General features: G+C 39.9%; 6 protein-coding genes across 6 annotated transcripts; 3 read left to right on the forward strand and 3 right to left on the reverse strand.

Annotated features, from left to right (window-relative positions):
* Positions 1-483: 483 nt before the first annotated feature.
* GCK72_008818 (uncharacterized protein) lies at positions 484-4,777 on the reverse strand (the record flags this gene model as incomplete). Its single annotated transcript, XM_003107556.2, has 10 exons — positions 484-633; positions 681-1,069; positions 1,128-1,259; positions 1,546-1,714; positions 1,761-1,904; positions 1,954-2,357; positions 2,830-3,204; positions 3,252-3,348; positions 4,109-4,591; positions 4,643-4,777. The coding sequence occupies 10 exons, from the start codon at positions 4,775-4,777 to the stop codon at positions 484-486; spliced, it is 2,478 nt and encodes an 825-aa protein (XP_003107604.2).
* Positions 4,778-7,145: 2,368 nt separating this feature from the next.
* Positions 7,146-8,289, forward strand: GCK72_008819 (uncharacterized protein; the record flags this gene model as incomplete). Its single annotated transcript, XM_053727063.1, has 3 exons — positions 7,146-7,195; positions 7,239-7,413; positions 8,077-8,289. 3 exons carry the CDS (start codon positions 7,146-7,148, stop codon positions 8,287-8,289), a joined length of 438 nt encoding a protein of 145 aa, XP_053586640.1.
* On the reverse strand, positions 8,080-8,351 carry GCK72_008820 (uncharacterized protein; the record flags this gene model as incomplete). Its single annotated transcript, XM_053727064.1, has 2 exons — positions 8,080-8,277; positions 8,325-8,351. The coding sequence occupies 2 exons, from the start codon at positions 8,349-8,351 to the stop codon at positions 8,080-8,082; spliced, it is 225 nt and encodes a 74-aa protein (XP_053586641.1).
* A 141-nt stretch (positions 8,352-8,492) lies between these two features.
* Positions 8,493-10,533, forward strand: GCK72_008821 (uncharacterized protein; the record flags this gene model as incomplete). The annotated part of the gene is made up of 4 exons (XM_053727065.1): positions 8,493-8,504; positions 9,000-9,338; positions 9,387-9,719; positions 10,426-10,533. The coding sequence occupies 4 exons, from the start codon at positions 8,493-8,495 to the stop codon at positions 10,531-10,533; spliced, it is 792 nt and encodes a 263-aa protein (XP_053586642.1).
* A 157-nt stretch (positions 10,534-10,690) lies between these two features.
* Positions 10,691-11,747, forward strand: GCK72_008822 (uncharacterized protein; the record flags this gene model as incomplete). Its single annotated transcript, XM_053727066.1, has 2 exons — positions 10,691-10,957; positions 11,463-11,747. The coding sequence occupies 2 exons, from the start codon at positions 10,691-10,693 to the stop codon at positions 11,745-11,747; spliced, it is 552 nt and encodes a 183-aa protein (XP_053586643.1).
* A 709-nt stretch (positions 11,748-12,456) lies between these two features.
* Positions 12,457-17,067, reverse strand: GCK72_008823 (uncharacterized protein; the record flags this gene model as incomplete). Its single annotated transcript, XM_003107616.2, has 8 exons — positions 12,457-12,528; positions 12,596-12,882; positions 12,933-13,420; positions 14,718-15,056; positions 15,108-15,544; positions 16,102-16,505; positions 16,613-16,817; positions 16,867-17,067. 8 exons carry the CDS (start codon positions 17,065-17,067, stop codon positions 12,457-12,459), a joined length of 2,433 nt encoding a protein of 810 aa, XP_003107664.2.
* Between the last annotated feature and the right edge of the window lie 390 nt (positions 17,068-17,457).

Here is a 17,457-nt window from a genome sequence, read left to right on the forward strand (position 1 = left end):
AAAATTCGCATTTTTCTCGGCGGTCTCTTGATATATAATAGTGTCTAGAAGAGTCGAGTCTTTTCTCTATCTTTTTCTTCTTTTATTTAGTCGTTGGTTCACGTGAAGAAAAACCGAAAAAAAATTGAAGAAAACGTGTTTATTCTTTAGAGTGAAGGGTTCAGTTTGGTGATTCGCGTCTAAAATTAGTGGGAAATATTAGTAAATATATAAATTTGCAGCATTTTCCCAGATATTTGTTAGAAAAAACTGCACGTTTTACTCAGGTTTTACCGATTTTAATTATGTTTATTTTGCAAAATTCAAAAAATAAAATTCAAAAAATGATAAAAATTTGTCGTCAAATAAAATGCAAATTGTGCAGTTGTACGCAAACACTTCCTTTCCAAGACTAAGAAGAAACACTTGATTTTACGCACAATTAGGAAGAAAAAGAGATTAAAAATTCATAAAAATAGAAAAAATTCATTTGAACACCTAAAATCAACAAATATTACTAAATTGCTCAATAACACTATCCCAAATATCACAATACATTTGAATGACACCAAACACCCAAGCTTCATCGGATTTCGCCATTTTCATCAATTCGCTAACGGTGAGATCGACTTCTGTAGTTCCAATTTGTTCTAGCTGAAATAAAGACATGAAGATATTGAAAGAAACATTTAAAGCCTTACCTTATCCTCACACGCTCTCAAAATATGGAAATGAAGGTGATGCATTTTGTGAAGTAAGTCGATTGACATGGAGCATCTTTCACATGAAATCACATTCACTACTAGCGGATCTTGGTTTTCTTTTTCAGAATTATCCGTTGAAGAATCAACTGTTAAATTAAGATCATACTCAGTTTTATCGAAAAATTGAAGAATATTTTGGGATTTTTCGAGGTTACAAATCTGGCACTTGGTTAGACAATGGTAGGAAGACTTTGAGATGAAAAGTCTCGTATACGTTCCAATCCATCTTCTGAGTTTCAAATCTACCCGGGTACTCTTCTGAATCAGATCTTCGCATCGTGCGTTGTTCTTCTCAATTTCAGCGGTTGCATGGGTGTAACTCCAGTCTGGAATTAGAAATTTTAAAAAAACTTGTAGATTTAAAAATGATGAATTGAAACCTACCATTTTTGTCACGAAGACTCTTCACATAATTTCTTGTCAAGGCCTGTACAAGGCAGATATTGAGAAGGGTGTGGAGAGCTTTTTGTCTGGGTTCTTTGAGAAAATCCGAGTCGGAATTTTTTGTGATGGGTTCTGGAATGAAAAATTTTGTTAACTTTGGAGAGGGTATCAACATAAATTGCATGGCTGGAAAGCTGATATATCGAAGATTCTGATTTTTCATTAGTTTTCCAGGAAGTCGTTTAACATCATCCTTGTGAAGGCCGGCTTCATTTTTTTTTTTTAATTTAAAAAAAAAAGTGATTTTCAAATTTTGGCCCCCAATTATTAGACAGAACATATTCAGAATCCCCAAAGTCGACTCTTCAATCATTTAGGTCCCCAGAAAGAAAAATGAAAGCGTCCCTCAAGAACAAACCTTCCGTCAAAAAACATCTTGGGTTCTTGAACCACTCCATCGCAGATGCGCAAAAAACTTCATTCAGCGGAATCTCCGGTTCCAGCACCACCCCGTAACGAGAACTCTTCATAACTCGAACGGAGACTCGGAAGTATTGATGTTTAATCTGCTCGTACCATCCGGAATACTGCAAAAATGTATATTTTGGATTATTTTTCAAGAAAATAACCTACCGTGGTAGTGCTCGTATAGACTAATTTTCCAGTATTCTTTGCTCTCAATGGTGTAAACTTTCGTAGAAGTGTCTGATTGTCAACCTTCCAAATCGGGCAGTCCCATTTCAAAATGTCTGATTGCAAGACCAGATATGCATCTTTCTGAAAATGATGAGATATTGGTTTCAGTAGAGCGCATTATCAAACTCACAGGTAGAATTCCATCAGCCGGTCCAAACATATCCAGTCGTCTCCTCTCCTCTCCTGAAACCCCCGGTCCTACTGGAAAATTCAAAGCAGATGGGCGGGTCTCAGATGTTCTCAGAATCGAATATACAACTTCCCCAGTCTTCTTACTGTATCTCACATCATCATCATCCGAGATACTATCAGCACTTTTCCGTTTCTTGCTCTTTATCTTCCGCTTCTTATTCATCACTTTCAACTGATCAATTTTAATAGTGAACTTTGGAAGTAACGGTTCCTCTGCAGTGACTTTTCTCATATTTTTCGCACAATCCGTGTCAGAAAGTTCCATGATTTTGAGAAATGAGCAACTCATTTTAATGTCTCGCTCGGCTCGGATCTTGTCAGCAAGAGAGAATTCAGGATGATCTGAAAGTTTGGGAAAATTAAATAAGAACTAGACGCCTGCCTTATTTGACAGTACCGCTCAAAAGTATATTAGACTTTATCAGTTGAAATAGTCTATCTTTGAGATTGTGCCATGGTAAAACTAACTGTCCCACAAAATAACTTTTATGGATCAAACAGACCAAGAGTAGAACTTTATTTTTGTAGTTGACAACTTTTTTATACGGACATTCCCAATTTCAGTGCAAAATAGTGCAATTTTTGAGTTATCCCTTTAAAATGACCATAACTCTCTAGGGAGTGCTCGTACAAAAAAGTAATCAACTACAAAAATGAAGCTCGACTTTTTATCTGTGTAACAAATTAGAAATCTACTTGATGGGACAATCAGTGTTACCGTAACACCCTCTCAAAGTTGGACACTTCCAACTAAAAACGGCCAAAGTTTACAACCTTTTGACCGGTACTGTAGACTCCTGTCTTCTATACTTACCTGAAATGAATTCAGTCTGATCTTTAGACTTTGCCATCGCTTTCCTGACATTTCCATCCTTTTCATTCTTCACTTCGAAGCCAACTCCAGGAATGTATACGCTTTTCGCCACAGTCTCTTTTTCGACTTTCTCCGGCTTTTCTGCAGGTTTTCCTCCTTCAACAAATCGATCTTCCTCATCAGCCATATCAAAATCAAACACATCGTAATTTGAGTCATTTTTCTTTTTCGAATCTTCAAGTAACATTAACGCTGCCTTTTGTTTGTAGATTGGAACTTTCTTCGGTTGAACGTAGTTCTTGATGAACTCTTCCTCATCCATCTTCAAGTTGTTGGTTGGAATTTTGGAAGAAGAAGGTTTTGGAGGGCTCGGAGCTGAAAATTAAACCATTTTTAAATCTAAATTGGTACCAAAAACTTACTTTTTGCTTTGGGTACCTCTTTGGGCTTGACAGTTGAGCCAATCCCGAGAATTTCGTCGAAAGATAAGTGGTGTTGTGGAGAGTCTGGTGGTGTGAACTGGAAGAAAAACCATATGAGAAAGTATGTTTGAAGACATGGGTGATTTTGACGGAATTTGACGGATTTTGACAAATTTTGAGGAAAAATAAAGGCTTTGGATAAATTTTTGAGTGAAAAATGTCATTTTTAAAGTTCGGGGATGATTGGGTCATTATGTGATAAATGATCGGAAAACTTCAATTTTCGAAATCTTATTTTTTGATTTAAATTGGAAAGCTGTCAGTGCCTACCGTAATCCTAATGGTCGCGTTTACCCAGTAACCTAACAGTATTTTTGAACACACTGTGTTACGGGACAACACTTAAAAATCCGAGATTTTCCACCTCAATCGAGCGTAACAAACAGGGAAGCGCCCGTATCAAACAGGTGTTAACAACAAAAATGTAGTAATTTGAATGATCTATCTACCTTACAAAAATTGGAAATTTCTAACTATTTCTAATGAAGTTAGATACTCCCGAAGGTAGCCACTTTCCAACTTTTGAAAATATGGTTCCGTACAAAAATGACCACAACTCTCTAGGGACTGGCCGTACAAAAAAGTCGTCAACTACAAACATGGAGCTCTATCTTTGTTCTAAATGATTCATTAAAAATTTTACTTAGCGAGACAATTTGAATTACTATGGCATCTTCTCAAAGTTGGACAATTTCAACCGAAAACGGCAAAAGTTCGTATCTTTTTGCCCAGTACAGTATTTGACCCTGTTGAATCAACATTAGTCATTACCCCCTATCCCAAACTCTAAAACTCACAGCAATAGGACTGAGACACCTCTCCTCTCGAGACCCATCTGAACTCGGGCTCAACTCCTTTTCTGAAAACGATATGCCAAACATATTATCCACGTCATCATTCCCTTCATCATAATCAAATCTTGAATTTGAACTCTCAACCGATCTCTCACGATCAGCTGAAGATTTTCCTTCCGGGGAGACAGAGACGACGTCCACTGGTGGTGTGGATTCTCTCTTTCTCTCTTTGACAACTTCCATTGGTTCAGGCTGTACCAGTTGGGGAGATGGTGACTTGGTAGTGATAGATGGGTTGTTGGCTAGTGACAGCGGTACTGTAGGTTCGGATTCTTTCGGCACGTCGATTGGAGGGGCGACAGGAATAGTGGGATTCCAGAGACCAGGTTGTGGTAGCATCATATTCATAGCTTTCTGATTCAACATTGCAAAATTTTGAATGACCGCCGGATTCCAGAAAGCGCCCATCCCATTCGGATATACCGCCTGTAACATGAAAATTGTACATATATTTAAAATAACAATTATTTAATTTACATTCTGCAGGAACTGAAATGGGGTGGCGGAGGAAGAGGGTCCGGTTCCAGGCATAAACATTGACATGGGGAAATTTGGATGAGGGAATTGGAGCGGATTTGTGTTTGCATTCTGGTTGTTATTATTATTTTGCATTTGTGGGATCTGAAAATTGATTTGATTAGCAAGAGAGAAAAAATTACAAGTTGGGGTGGTCAATGGAGGATCAATATTGGGTAGTTATGCGCGCGGTATATAATTTTTTGGTATGTCACAGATGGCTGGTAGGACTACCTTAGAAATTAATGTGGTAAAAAATTTACTTATATCGATCGTGCCAGAAAGAGAGTACACATCTTGTTTGTGAATAAAAATGTAAATGAAGAGATATCCTCATTGCACACAGAAGACAACAATTATTTTGTCGGTATGACGTACATAATGTGTACATCATACTCACACCTTAATTGCCGATACTCTGCGCAACCCGATGGCTCTCGATGCACCTGACAGATGTATGGTTAGATAGATAAGGATCTACTAGGGGGAGTTGTCCCTCACGGGAAGTTGTGGTTGGATTGAAGTTCGCCCCCTCTCTTTAAATCACGTTGGTAGGCGGAGCTTCGCCAAAAGTGTCGATAATTTTGTTCCGCAGTCATTTTTTGAATAACTTTCTTCGTTGTAGAGATTTCCAAAAAGTTCTTTTTCGATTGTTTTTGAAAAATTAATACGGATGTGGCGACTCGGAGGGGGTGTGTTCAGAGTATTCAGACCAAAGTAGTGGGCACAAAACCGAGAGCAACTTTTTCCTCTAAAATAAATGGCTTGAGAAATTCTCTATTTTCGCCGTTTTCTACTTCTTACGGCACCAGCTTTGAACATTTCCGAGGGATTTTCTGGACATAAGGTCTTTAAAAACCTGGCTATCGAGACATGTAAAAATTATTTGGATATCTGGAAAAATTAGATTTACAGCCATAAAAGTTTGAGATCAACTTTTTTTCTCGAATTTTTTACTTTCCTCTCAATATCTCGAGTTGTATTGAACCGATAGCTTTGAAATTTGGTACAGTTATGTAACTTGGCATGGGGAAGATGGCTAAAAAATCAGATTTGAAATAAGATCTGTTTGCTTCGAGTTACACTCAAATAACCTCAAAAATGAGCAAATGTAAAAATTACGTAAAAATCACGTGACGTAATGGATAATGGAATTTTAAATCCCAGTTTTTTTTTTCATTTCTTAAATTATTTCTCTCATTTCTTAATTTATTTATGCAGAATGGTCCGTGAAGCTAAACTTAAGTTTATATGGGTTAGACAAAGCAAATAGGACATCATTTTTGTAGTTGACCATTTTTTGTAAGAGACCTACCTGAAAAGTTACAGGTCATCAAAGTAATTTCTACCTGAAATCGACTAATTTCAATGCAAATTATCGAAATTTTGGAGATTTTCACTTTGACAATCTATAACTTGAAAGATAGCGTTCCTACAAAAAAATATCCTCGAGTCGAAGAAAAATGACGGGTTTTTCGATCGAACACATGAAAAATTGCGAAACCAACGGGTATTTATTGTTTCGAACTCAGAGGCTTAAATTCTTGGTAATAAAGTCAACTTTCACTTGCCACTTATTAAAAACCAACTTTTGAATGTAAAACTTGCTAAGCACTGGGCTCGAGGCGCAGCCGAGTCTGGCGGAGCGAGCCGTTAGGCTCGGGACGCTAGTCATTATGAAATATTGTGCAGTCCTCAAAGTATTCTCTTTCAAGCAATTCAAGAATTTGGCCTTCGGGACTTTCGAGTACGTAGATTCCGAATATGAAATCAAATTCTGTTAAATCCCTTTGTGAGCCAAGTTATGATCCCACAAACTTTTCCAATGGATTAATTTTCCCGCGAAATTTCCGAATCGTCTACCGAAACACACCGTAAAACACTGCAATAGAGGCGCACCTAGCGGTGCCTGTTCGCAACGGTATATCTCGGTTCTCAAAGGAAATATCAAAAAGCTGAAAACTGGCAAAATATGTATAGCTTAATATTCATAAAATATTTCTTCAGTTAAAAAAATTGTCATATCTTCAAAGACAGCCGAGATAGGATGCTTCAATCTCTTGGTAGCGGGTGCGCCTCGATTACGGGTTTTACGGTATCCCCTTTTTATCAACGACCAAAGGTGTAGGGAAAGTTTGATGGGTCATTACTTGGCTTACAGAAAGATTTAGCAGAGTTTTGTTCCAGATTCGGAATCTATGGACTCGATAGTATCAGGAACCATCTTCGAGGACTTCCCGTTGTAAGTTTTTGAAAAACTTATCATCCCATTAATTCTCACGTAACCCTGGTCCAGAAAAACTCTTACTGTTGTTCTCCCAGTATCCCCGTGAACCAAGTTATCTGATCAAAACTAGTATAAAATTCTAAAATTTTCAAAATTTCAATCAGTTTATCAAAGTTCAGAATAATCATCTGAACAATTCAATTAGTAGAAGCAGTTTGGAATAAAACGTAAATCGGTATGACAACGACATTGTCCGCTTTACCGTATTATGACGGATCCATTGATATGTGAGTTCACCAAAATTCAATCAGGTACTTAACCGATTTTCAGCCGTGAATGTCGAGAAATGTTGCCAGATCTCGGTGATTTTTTAATACGGAATGTGGCACAAGAAGTAGATAAAAGTGATGGTAAAGGACAAGTATATTGTATATTAACGACGGCAGTGACGCCGGAACAAGCGTCAGATAACTCAAAAATGCTACCAAAGGAGTACTCATTAAGGGTTAGTTTGTATTATACTTCAAGGACCGGGGCCGGGTCTGGCCTTGTCAGCAAAATTAAAGTTCGGCCTAAAAACCCGGATAATTGGAGCCAAAATTCAAAATTCGAAAAGTTTATAATTTTTTGCGAAAAAGTCAAATTTTCGATTATGATCCAGAATTAGAAGAAATTCGGAAAAATCATTAAAAATTGAAAAAATGACGAAAATTTTTGGAAAAATTTGATATTTTTTGAAGTCGCGCCTTAATAAGTTGGGTTTCTATAGAGTGAGAATCGGTTCATGTTTCTTCGAATTGTAAACTAGACAATCTGAAACTAGGGCCTCATAATCTCAACTGTGTCTGTGTTTCACAGTTTCGAGACCTCCTGGTTTTTTTCGCCAAGCAAATAACGTATGTTTTGCAACTATGATATTTCGCAACTCGCCGTTTTGTAACCGCATCAGACTTTATTTGGTCATTTGGTCACCAACCGTGTTTTGTCAACGTCTACCGTAATCTTTAACGGTTCTTGAATTCCATAATCTTTCAGATTAAGGGATATTTTTTAGGTGCGAAATGACTGGTTCCGAAATGTCGCCTCTGTACCTCTGTAAGATCTGCTAAAAGTTTGGGGAAAAAAGAGAATCTTGAATGCTCGAAGTGTTTATTAACAAAAAAATCAGGGACTAGATGGGGATGCATACGTACGGAAGGATGCAGATGCGGCTCTCGACAGCTTCACGATGCACACGGCGTCCGCGGTGCCCAGCTTTGTTGATGGCTCCTGGTCCCTCCGACGGCTCGGCCGATGGCTGGCTGGACATTGGCCAATTGCGGGCCTCCAGCCCTTCAACGACTCCAACGGCGAGGAAGGCGATGACGATCTGAAAGTGTAAACTATGGTTGAAACCCTGAGAAAAAAGTAACTCACGAGAACCAAGAATTTCGAAGAGAACATTTTTCTCCGATTAAGAATGATAATATTCTTTGCCTGTGAGGCCTGATATTTATAGATAGCGTTATGCTAATCGAATAGAAAAAATGCGGGGGAGCAGGTTGTAAAATTTTATGGGATATGCATAAAAATAAAAATCGAAAAATGGGGGAGGGGGTTGGTGATTCATCTGGGAGATCAACCATCAAGAAATCAATAGATCTGAAAAGAGAAAATGTTTCCTGTGAATCGTCATCACACAGTTTTGTTGAGAAAGTGCGCTCTACTGATAAACGCGGTGGGAAGGGTTACGATTGGGGTTGGCACAAGTCTCCTTTTGGCAATCTGTACAGGTACCTATTAGTGCAGTACAGTTGCGCTCCATGGAAATCCTCAACCTGTATTTTTTTCTCTCTGCGCTTCTTGCGGTTCCCTTCAGTTTTGGTAGGGCGCGGTTGCTAGTACCGTGACCTGCTAAAAAACGTGAACTGGTAGAAACGCACGCGACGCGACCGCAACGTGTCGTTCAGGTCCTAATTGACAAAAGGCACTACCGTATACCCAGGGGTTTGGCTCCGAGACGTTTCAAAACCGGGAAACTGGACAGTTTGAGACACATTCCGAATACCGAACTTTTTTCAACTCACCTTTTCCCAATTTCCCTTTTTCCAGCTAGAATGCACAACTCGTCTAAAATCCTACGCCATCAATCTCAACGGAGGCATCTACTCAGTTCAAGGAAGTACCACAGACGCCTTTCCGACACTCGAAGCTCTCTGTGAATCCTATATCCAAACGAAACAACCCCTCCCAGCTGGTGGAATGCTTTTGAAAGGGGTCATCCATAAACCATGGCAACTGTTTCTCTGTGATGTTGAACTTCCAGAGCCAGAGATTTTGTTGGGAAGTGGAGAGTTTGGAAAAGTGGTGAAAGGGAAATTTCTAAAACCAGGAGTTGGCCCTATTGACGTCGCAATCAAGATGGCAACGGATTTGAAAAATGCTGAAATTGTGAGTCGATCCATTTCTCAAGGAAACTATAAAAATTCATATTTCCAGACATCTGAAATCTACACGGAAGCACGTGTGATGCGTGCACTCATTCACCCGAATATCATCCGTTTGGAGGGTGTTGTCGTCGAGAAGATTCCAGTGATGCTTGTGATTGAGTTCATGGAAGGAAGTAGTCTTTTGGATGCTCTTCTAAAGAAACGAGTTCCCAATGAGATGCGTTTTCCGATTTGTATGGCAGTCTTGTATGCAGTCCTGCACATGCACATCAATTCGTACATCCATCGGGATATTGCAGCACGGAATGGGATGGTCTCTCATGATTGTCGGACTGTGAAACTGATAGATTTCGGTCTGGCAAAACATGGAACTCAGTTTATTGTGAGTTTCTCTAGTCCTTATTTTTCTAGAAATCCATACTTGTCAAGGCCCGGACCTTAAGCCAGGCTCGAAGGCGCGAGTACTTAATTGGCGCCATAATTTAAAATTATAAAATTTGAATTTTTTGATTTTTTACGCGAAAAATCTAATTTTCGACTATGATTCAGAATTAGAATTGGGTCATTTTTTGAAGCCGGACCTTCGGGCTTTTTTAGGCCGGGCCTTGTCAAGTACAGTACCGGACAAAAAGGTATAAACTTTGGCTGTTTTCAGTGGAAAATGACCAACTTTGAGAGTGTGCCATAGTAATTATGATTGTCACACCAAGAAAAATTTTAATGGATCATATAGATTAAACGTAGAGCTCCATTCTTGTAGTTGACAAATTTTTGTACGGACACTCCCTAGCAAGTTACATATCGACAAAGTAATTTTTTCCTCAAATCGAACAATTTCAGTGCAAAATAGTGCGATTTTTGAGCTGTCGTCTTAAAATGGCCATAACTGTCTAGGGAGCGTCCGTACAAAAAAGTTGTCAACTGCAAAAATGAAGCTCTACGTTCAATCTATATAATCCATTAAAAGTTTTCTTGGTGTGACAATCAGAATTACTATGGCACACTCTCAAAGTTGGTCATTTTCCACTGAAAACAGCCAAAGTTCATACCTTTTTGTCCGGTACTGTATGTGGTAATTTGATTTTCAGCTCAACAATATCGGAAAGATTCCTGTCAAACGACTACCTCCAGAAGTGTTGAGAACCAAGAGATTCTCTACGAAGAGTGACACTTGGGCACTTGCGATTTGTTTCTAGGAGATATTTCACGACGGAGCAGAGATCTTCTCCAACGTTGTCCCATCTATCGATTCGAAACCCGACACCACCCCTGTTGAGAAAGAACCGGAAAAAACCATCAAAAACGTCGCAAAGTAAGAACACGAAGGCGTCGATGACTCGGAAGAGAGTCAAGATGGTTGGTAAGTCCGCCTCTCCAGCTACTCCCGTCGCGGCGACTCCTGTCAGCAAACCGAAAAAAGACAAAAACGACCAGCCACTTCTTGTGATCACTCAAAATGTGGAGTTTCTTCCGAAAGAATTCATTCCAATGTTCAATCTGATGACCGAGAAAAAGGGAAGAAAACGGATTGAGTTGGCTGCGATGGCTTATACTGTGGAGACGGTCATCATGCCGACACTTCCACCAGCTGTTCAGGCTGAGTTGAAAGTTCATGTTGATGTGAGTTGAATCTTACTAGGAAAGTCTTTGGAGACGTGGATTTCAATCGATCTATAAATTTGAGCATAGGTACTTTCGACTACAGGGAATCCATTTCTGCCATCAAAACCTGCTAAATGTCTCCGCGAGCCGAGTTATAAGCTCTCAAACTTTTCATATCGTTAAGCTTTATCAAATGGAATTCCAAATCGGCCGCATATACGCCACCGCGCGGTTCCATATGTGTTCTCCTGCGGTTTCCCTGTACTCGTACGTTGAAAAAATGAGAGCATCTTTGCGTATATGTACTATTTGCCAATTCAAAACTCCATGTGAAAATACTTAACCATGTAAAATTTTTGAGAGCTCATAGCTCGGCTCGTAGAGACATTTAGCAGGTTTTGACTGCAGAAATGGACTCCCCGTAGTCGAAAATACCTATGACCAAATTTGTATGTCGTTTGAAAGTGACATCTCCAAAGACTTCCTTGTTAGATGAACTACATCTAAACTTCACTTATTATAGAAACGTGTTCCATTCGACAAGAATTTCAAAGTCGACCTGCAAAATAACGACTCTGTCATCACAGTGCCCACAACTGCCCCTGCCGCCAATCCATCCACTCCGACGGCTGGAAGTGCACGTACTCCAGCTAGTGCTCGAACTCCTGCAACAGCCAAGTCGAAGACAGTGACAAGACGACGAAACAAGGGAATGAAGAGTGATCCGGGGAAGAGTAATGCGCAGAGTAGTGGAAGTGTTCCGGAGAAGAAGACGGATAAGAATAAGACGGCGAGAAGGAAAAAGTAGAGAGGTTTTGGAATAAAGATCACCGGTTTCCATTAATTCTTCTTTGCAACTGCGTTCTCCGAAACTGAAAAAAGTTGCATGAGAAAGAGACCCAGAGAAAACTGGAGCAGTTCTCAAAGCTTTTCCGTAGGGCGCAGTTGCACAATCTATTCTGTGAAAGTGAAAACTATAGCAACTGCGCTCTACCGTTACTTGCCGAATAGCTTTCCTGCCTGTATTAGCTGGAAATCGTTTTTACAACTGCGCCCTACCGAAACCCTCTAGAAATTTTTTTTCGCGTTCGGTAGAGCGCATCTGCCTGCGTATCTCACCTGAAGCGCTTTTTAAAAACAAAGTTAATAGTTTCTTGACAATTTTTATATTAAAAAAAAACAAATTGATTATTAAAAAATGAGGAAAAAAGATCCATAAGAAGCACCAAAAGAAAAGTACAAGAATTGGTCAAAAAGGCAAATTGAAATGAGAAAAGAAAACAAATATAAAGCAAGTATTGTGAGGCGGTCAACATTTCTTCGACTTTTTGAAAAAGTCGAAAAAAATTGAATAGAAAAGAATCCGTATGAAAATTGGGGGTGTGTAAAAGTAGAAAGAGAAATACAGAGATTTTTGAGAAGGGAAAATGAGAAAAAAAACAGAAAATTATTGCTAAATACTCGTTTCGAGCAGTGGTTTTAAGGTCAGTTTGAATGGTATTGAGCATAAACAGAAATTAATGAGCTTTTTTAGCGTACAATGGATTATTGGTTGTTGTCGTGGCTTGCTTGTAGATTGGGTTCTCGTTCTGAAATTAGGTTTTTTTCAGTTTTCAAGATTTTAGTTTTCAAGACTTGAAGAAAAAAGCCACTTACCGTATCCCACTTGGCCAAGAGTTTATCGTTATTAAACTTGGCAAACTCTGCTCTGTCATGAAGTACAGTAAGAAGTTTCCAGAGCAACAAGAGAAGAATTCCGAGGATGACAATTCCGGCGATGACACCCAAGACGATGGCAAGGACTGGAACTGGTGGAGGACAGTCTTTGTGTCTTCTCACCCAGACTGTCGCGTTGTCGGTGGCCTCATCATAATAGTAGAGGTAGTAGAATGTGCAATCATCGGCAGGGTCCACGAATTGGCAAGGTGTTGTTTCGTTGAGTGCTGGAAATTATTGAGATTCAAATTTCATTTTTTTAGAAAATAAAACTCACTTGGAAGCTCGTCCACTGGAATCGCCTTGAATTCACACTTGTCGCATTCTGTCTCATTATGTGGTCCGGTTTGCCATTGCTGACACATCACACAATTCTTGTACTCGACACACTTTGTTGGACAAGTTGGGCAGATCTCACACTTGGCACCAGAATATCTGTTACCATCTGGAGAGTCGAAGCAACGACACCGTCCACAGATACATTCTCCTTTTCCGTTGCAGATTTTTCCGTTGGCTGAGAGGCAGGAGTCCGTGGAGATCGGGCATTCGCATGATCTTCCAGTCCATCCTGGGGCGCAAATACACTTTCCACAGTTGCATTCTCCGTGTTCCGCACAGATCTTACGGTCGTGACGTGGGCAATTGAAGTTGTCACACTCGCAGAATTCTCCGGAAATTTGCTCTTCTGGGTTGGCACGTGGATTGCATTCGCATCGACCACAGTTACAGACTCCACGACCCTCACAGATAGCGGATTCGTTGGTTCTGCAAAAATGAAGAGTTGATTGGAGTGGTGGGTATAATACGGTAGAGTACTATACCAGCATAAATGAATTTGCTGGTAAAATCATCGTTATTCCAGATTTTTCCAGAATTCCAAATGGTAACAGTAGCAACCGTGCTCTGTCGCACTAGCCTTGTGTCATGGAGTCAGTTTGGAGATGTGGGACGTGACCTATATCATTGGAAAGCTGAGAAAACGCTGATTCTAAATATATATTCTGTTTTTGTCCACGAGGCATGGTATTCGAGAAAAACAAGGTCAAAGTGTGGACCGCTGGCAAGTTGCGCGTGAAACTTGACAGCGGTCCAAACGTTGACCTTTTTTTCTCGAATACCAGGCCTTGAGGGCAAAAACTAAATATATTTAAAATCAGCATTTTCTTAGCTTTTCAATGATATAGGTCATGTCCCATAACTTTACAATGACTCGGTGACCTTCCCTAGTCAGTCAAAAAACGTCCGAATTTGAACTGGTCTTATCAAACAAGACGTTTCAAAACGAGACATTTGGCAACCTTGGCATTTTGACATAAGGCATTTTAAAACAATGCCACTTCGCTACCAAAAGTGAAAAAATGTATCTTTTTTTCTCATTTTCTAGAGAGTTTCGCGCGATTAGTGCGGAAAAGTCATCGTTTCAAAATATCTGATGTCAAAATCTCAAAGTTTCAAAATGTCTTGGTTTACAAACTTCTGGTTTCAAAAGGTCGCAGAATACGCTTCTTTTTGAGAACTGTGTTAAACATTGTATCGTATCCTATGAAGTCCGTGAGAACTAGCCTATTATCGGTTCACGAACCCTTGCCGGGAACGTTAAAGGCGCATGGAATTTGTTCGGATGGGTCTCGTAGTTGAAAGCATTAAGAACTGTATTAGAGCATTTAAGTTACAACCGCGCCCCACCTCAAACGAGAGAGTATCGGCGAGAGACGCAGAGTATTTTCTGGCGCGAAACAGATTTTCACTATTTTTGACCTATTTTCACAAGTTTTTATAATCTTTTTTGCCAACTTCCGAGAGAAAATTATGAAAAATAGATCAAAAATGTTGAAAATCAGTTTCGCGCCACAACAAAACTCTGCGTCTCTCCTCGATACTCTCTCGTTTGCGGTGGAGCGCAGTTGTAAGAAAGGTTGGGCTGCTAATAGTAAAATACAGTTCTTAATGCTTTCAACTACGAGACCCATCCGAACAAATTCCATGCGCCTTTAACACCCCCCGGCAAAGCTTCGTGAACGGATAATAGCTTCCCCAAACTTCCAACAAATCAAAACCTCACCTCTTGCACTTCTCATTCAACGCAGCCGTCGACATTCCAGGTCGATTACATTCACAATACTTTCCAACATTTCCTCCCTTGCATCGACACACTCCACAAACCATATCTCCTCCGTGACACTCTGCAGCATTCGTCACTATTCTGTCTTGTCGTTCACAGTCACAATCACAAAGTACTTTCACGTTGACAATCAGTGTCTCATCTAATCCAGATGGTCCGATACGGAGGACAAAGTCACGTTTATCGATACAATGCGTGTTTTCGAGAGTGACTTCGAATTGAACCTCGTCTCCAACTCGGATTCCCTCACAGACATTGGTATCTTTCAGTGTGGTTCCGCTAGAAAATGTTAAATTTTAATTCGTCTGAAATTTTTAAAGAAAAACTCACTCAAGGCACATGGATCTGTAGGTCAATTTGAGTCCCTCCGAAGCATTTGCATTATCAACCATAATAATTTTCTCACTAATCTTCAAGTACTCCTTTTCAATCAAATCCACAATATTTCTGGAGTCATTAGCCAAGACTCCAACAGAAGACGAAACATCTGGAAGAGCATTCGACAATTGAGTATATAGATCTTGGTTGTTTTTGGTGACGGCAAAGATGACATTCGCCTTTCTGTCCTTGATCATTTGATGGAGAAGAGCAATTGAGGGGTAGTCCTGGTTGAGGGTCTCAGTGTAGTATCCTTCTCTATCCAAGTGACATGAACCGTCATTTGGCTCAACGACTCCTGCAAGACGACCGTCTCCGGCGAAATGGAATCCGGCGTCAGTGGAGAAGACGATCATTTTACGAGCACGTTCACGCCATCCGATGGTTTTCTGGAAAAGAATGAACTCAGTAACGTTTTTCACAAATTTTCTACTAGCACGTCAATACTTGAAAGCATCGCTTTATAAGCATACAGTACCGTGCAGTAAGATATACAATTTGGACTTTTTCAGTTGGAAATGATCAACTTTGAGAGGGTGTTACGGTAACACTGATTGCCCCACAAGGTCAAATATGTGTAAACCATACAGAAAAAAGGTAGAGCTTCATTTTTGTAGTTGACAACTTTTTTCTACGGGCACATCCTAAGAAGTTACAGGCAGTCAAAGTAAAAAGTTCAAAAATCACACCTTTTAGCACCGAAAAACAACAAACTGCGAGAAATTTCTTTGACGATTGATAACTTCTTAGGATGTGCTCGTACAAAAAAGTTGTCAACTACAAAAATGAAGCTCTACTTGTGATCTATACACTCCATAAACAATAGATATTGTGAGACTACCTGTGAGGCCGTCTCAGACTCTCGAAGTTGACCATTTTCAACTAAAGACTGCAAGTGACGCATTCCTTATGGCCATTACTGTACTTCAAAGCTTTAAAAACTCACATTACAAGCCAATGCCTGGACAACAGCATCAAATCCTCCTTCCGGTGCATCCAAGTTTCCAGAAATCTCAGCCTTATCAACCTCTGCCTTGAACTTCGCCGTATTCGTTGTCAACGACATTTGATGCTTGAATCCATATGGTTCAGCACATGGAGTTGGGCATGGAGACAGTTGTTTCTCGATTCTTGGGTCGATGAATGGCATCAACTTCTTGTCAATGAAGGAACCGAATCCAAGACGGAAGTTTTTGGTGACAGTTCTCATGCGTTCAGCCAATAAATCTCCCAACTCGGAGAGCTTCTGTTTGTCGTCTTTCATGGAATAGGACAAATCCATCAAGTAGTAAAGATCGACTGGATAGTCGACGGCTTGGCGGTAGGTCACGTTGAAACGCACACGGGATTCTAGAAAAGAATATAAAGCTATTTTACCAGCTCAGAGTGCTCTTTGTCACCGTATTTTTGTCGGTTTCGGCAGAGCGCAGTTACAGCAAAAAAATTTAAATACTCACTTGGTCTAATCTCGACATACATCTGTTGTGGCTTGATTTGAACAGCTTCTTCCTCGGACTCAACTTCTCCTTGATCGGATAATTTACTGTCTTCCGTAATATCCAATTTGGTAGTTGGATCCTCGATATAACTATCTGGACATCCATGTTCCATTAATTTCGATCGGCTGTCACATCGGGCGTATGGCTTCTTCTCATCAAACATCTAGAAACTTTTTTTGTTGATTACTTCAGCATCCTATACAAAAACTCACCGGTGCACCACACCACGCGCACGACTCATGGAACTGAATACAGGCGGAGCATGTGTAATTGTCACGTGACAGACTGTAGCATGGGAATTCGGACTTTTCGACAACTTTTCCGGTGACTTCGCCAGTTTTCCAATCGCCAGCTGCCAGGGCGAGAGGGATTAGGAGAGCTGCAAAGAGCAGCAGAGATGTTGAAGGTGGCATCGAATGCCGGATGGTTGGTGTAGGTATTACTGGAAAAAAAGTGACATAAGGTATACATATTATATGAAAATAAAAGATGAGGAGGAAGAGAGAATCTTAAAAAACTGAAAATTTGGGTCTTGTTAGAAATTAGAATAGAATACGGTACCTAACGGAACTGGAGCAAATGTTTTTTGTTTAGGAGGCGGGGCTTCAAACTCGGATTAAAAATTTTAAGTTTGCTAAGCCTCACTTCTTCTTAATTCGTCAAATCCACTAAAAAATTTACAAAAATTTGAAAAATTCAGAGTTTCACAAGCAAGCTGCCAAAAATTGTCACAACTAAAAAAATAGTTTCGAAGGGGTTTACGGTTTTTGGGTTTACGGTACTAATTAATAACTCAAGGTACC

The sequence above is a fragment of the Caenorhabditis remanei genome, chromosome III (assembly GCF_010183535.1).
Source record: "Caenorhabditis remanei strain PX506 chromosome III, whole genome shotgun sequence".
Taxonomy (NCBI): Eukaryota; Metazoa; Nematoda; class Chromadorea; order Rhabditida; family Rhabditidae; genus Caenorhabditis; species Caenorhabditis remanei.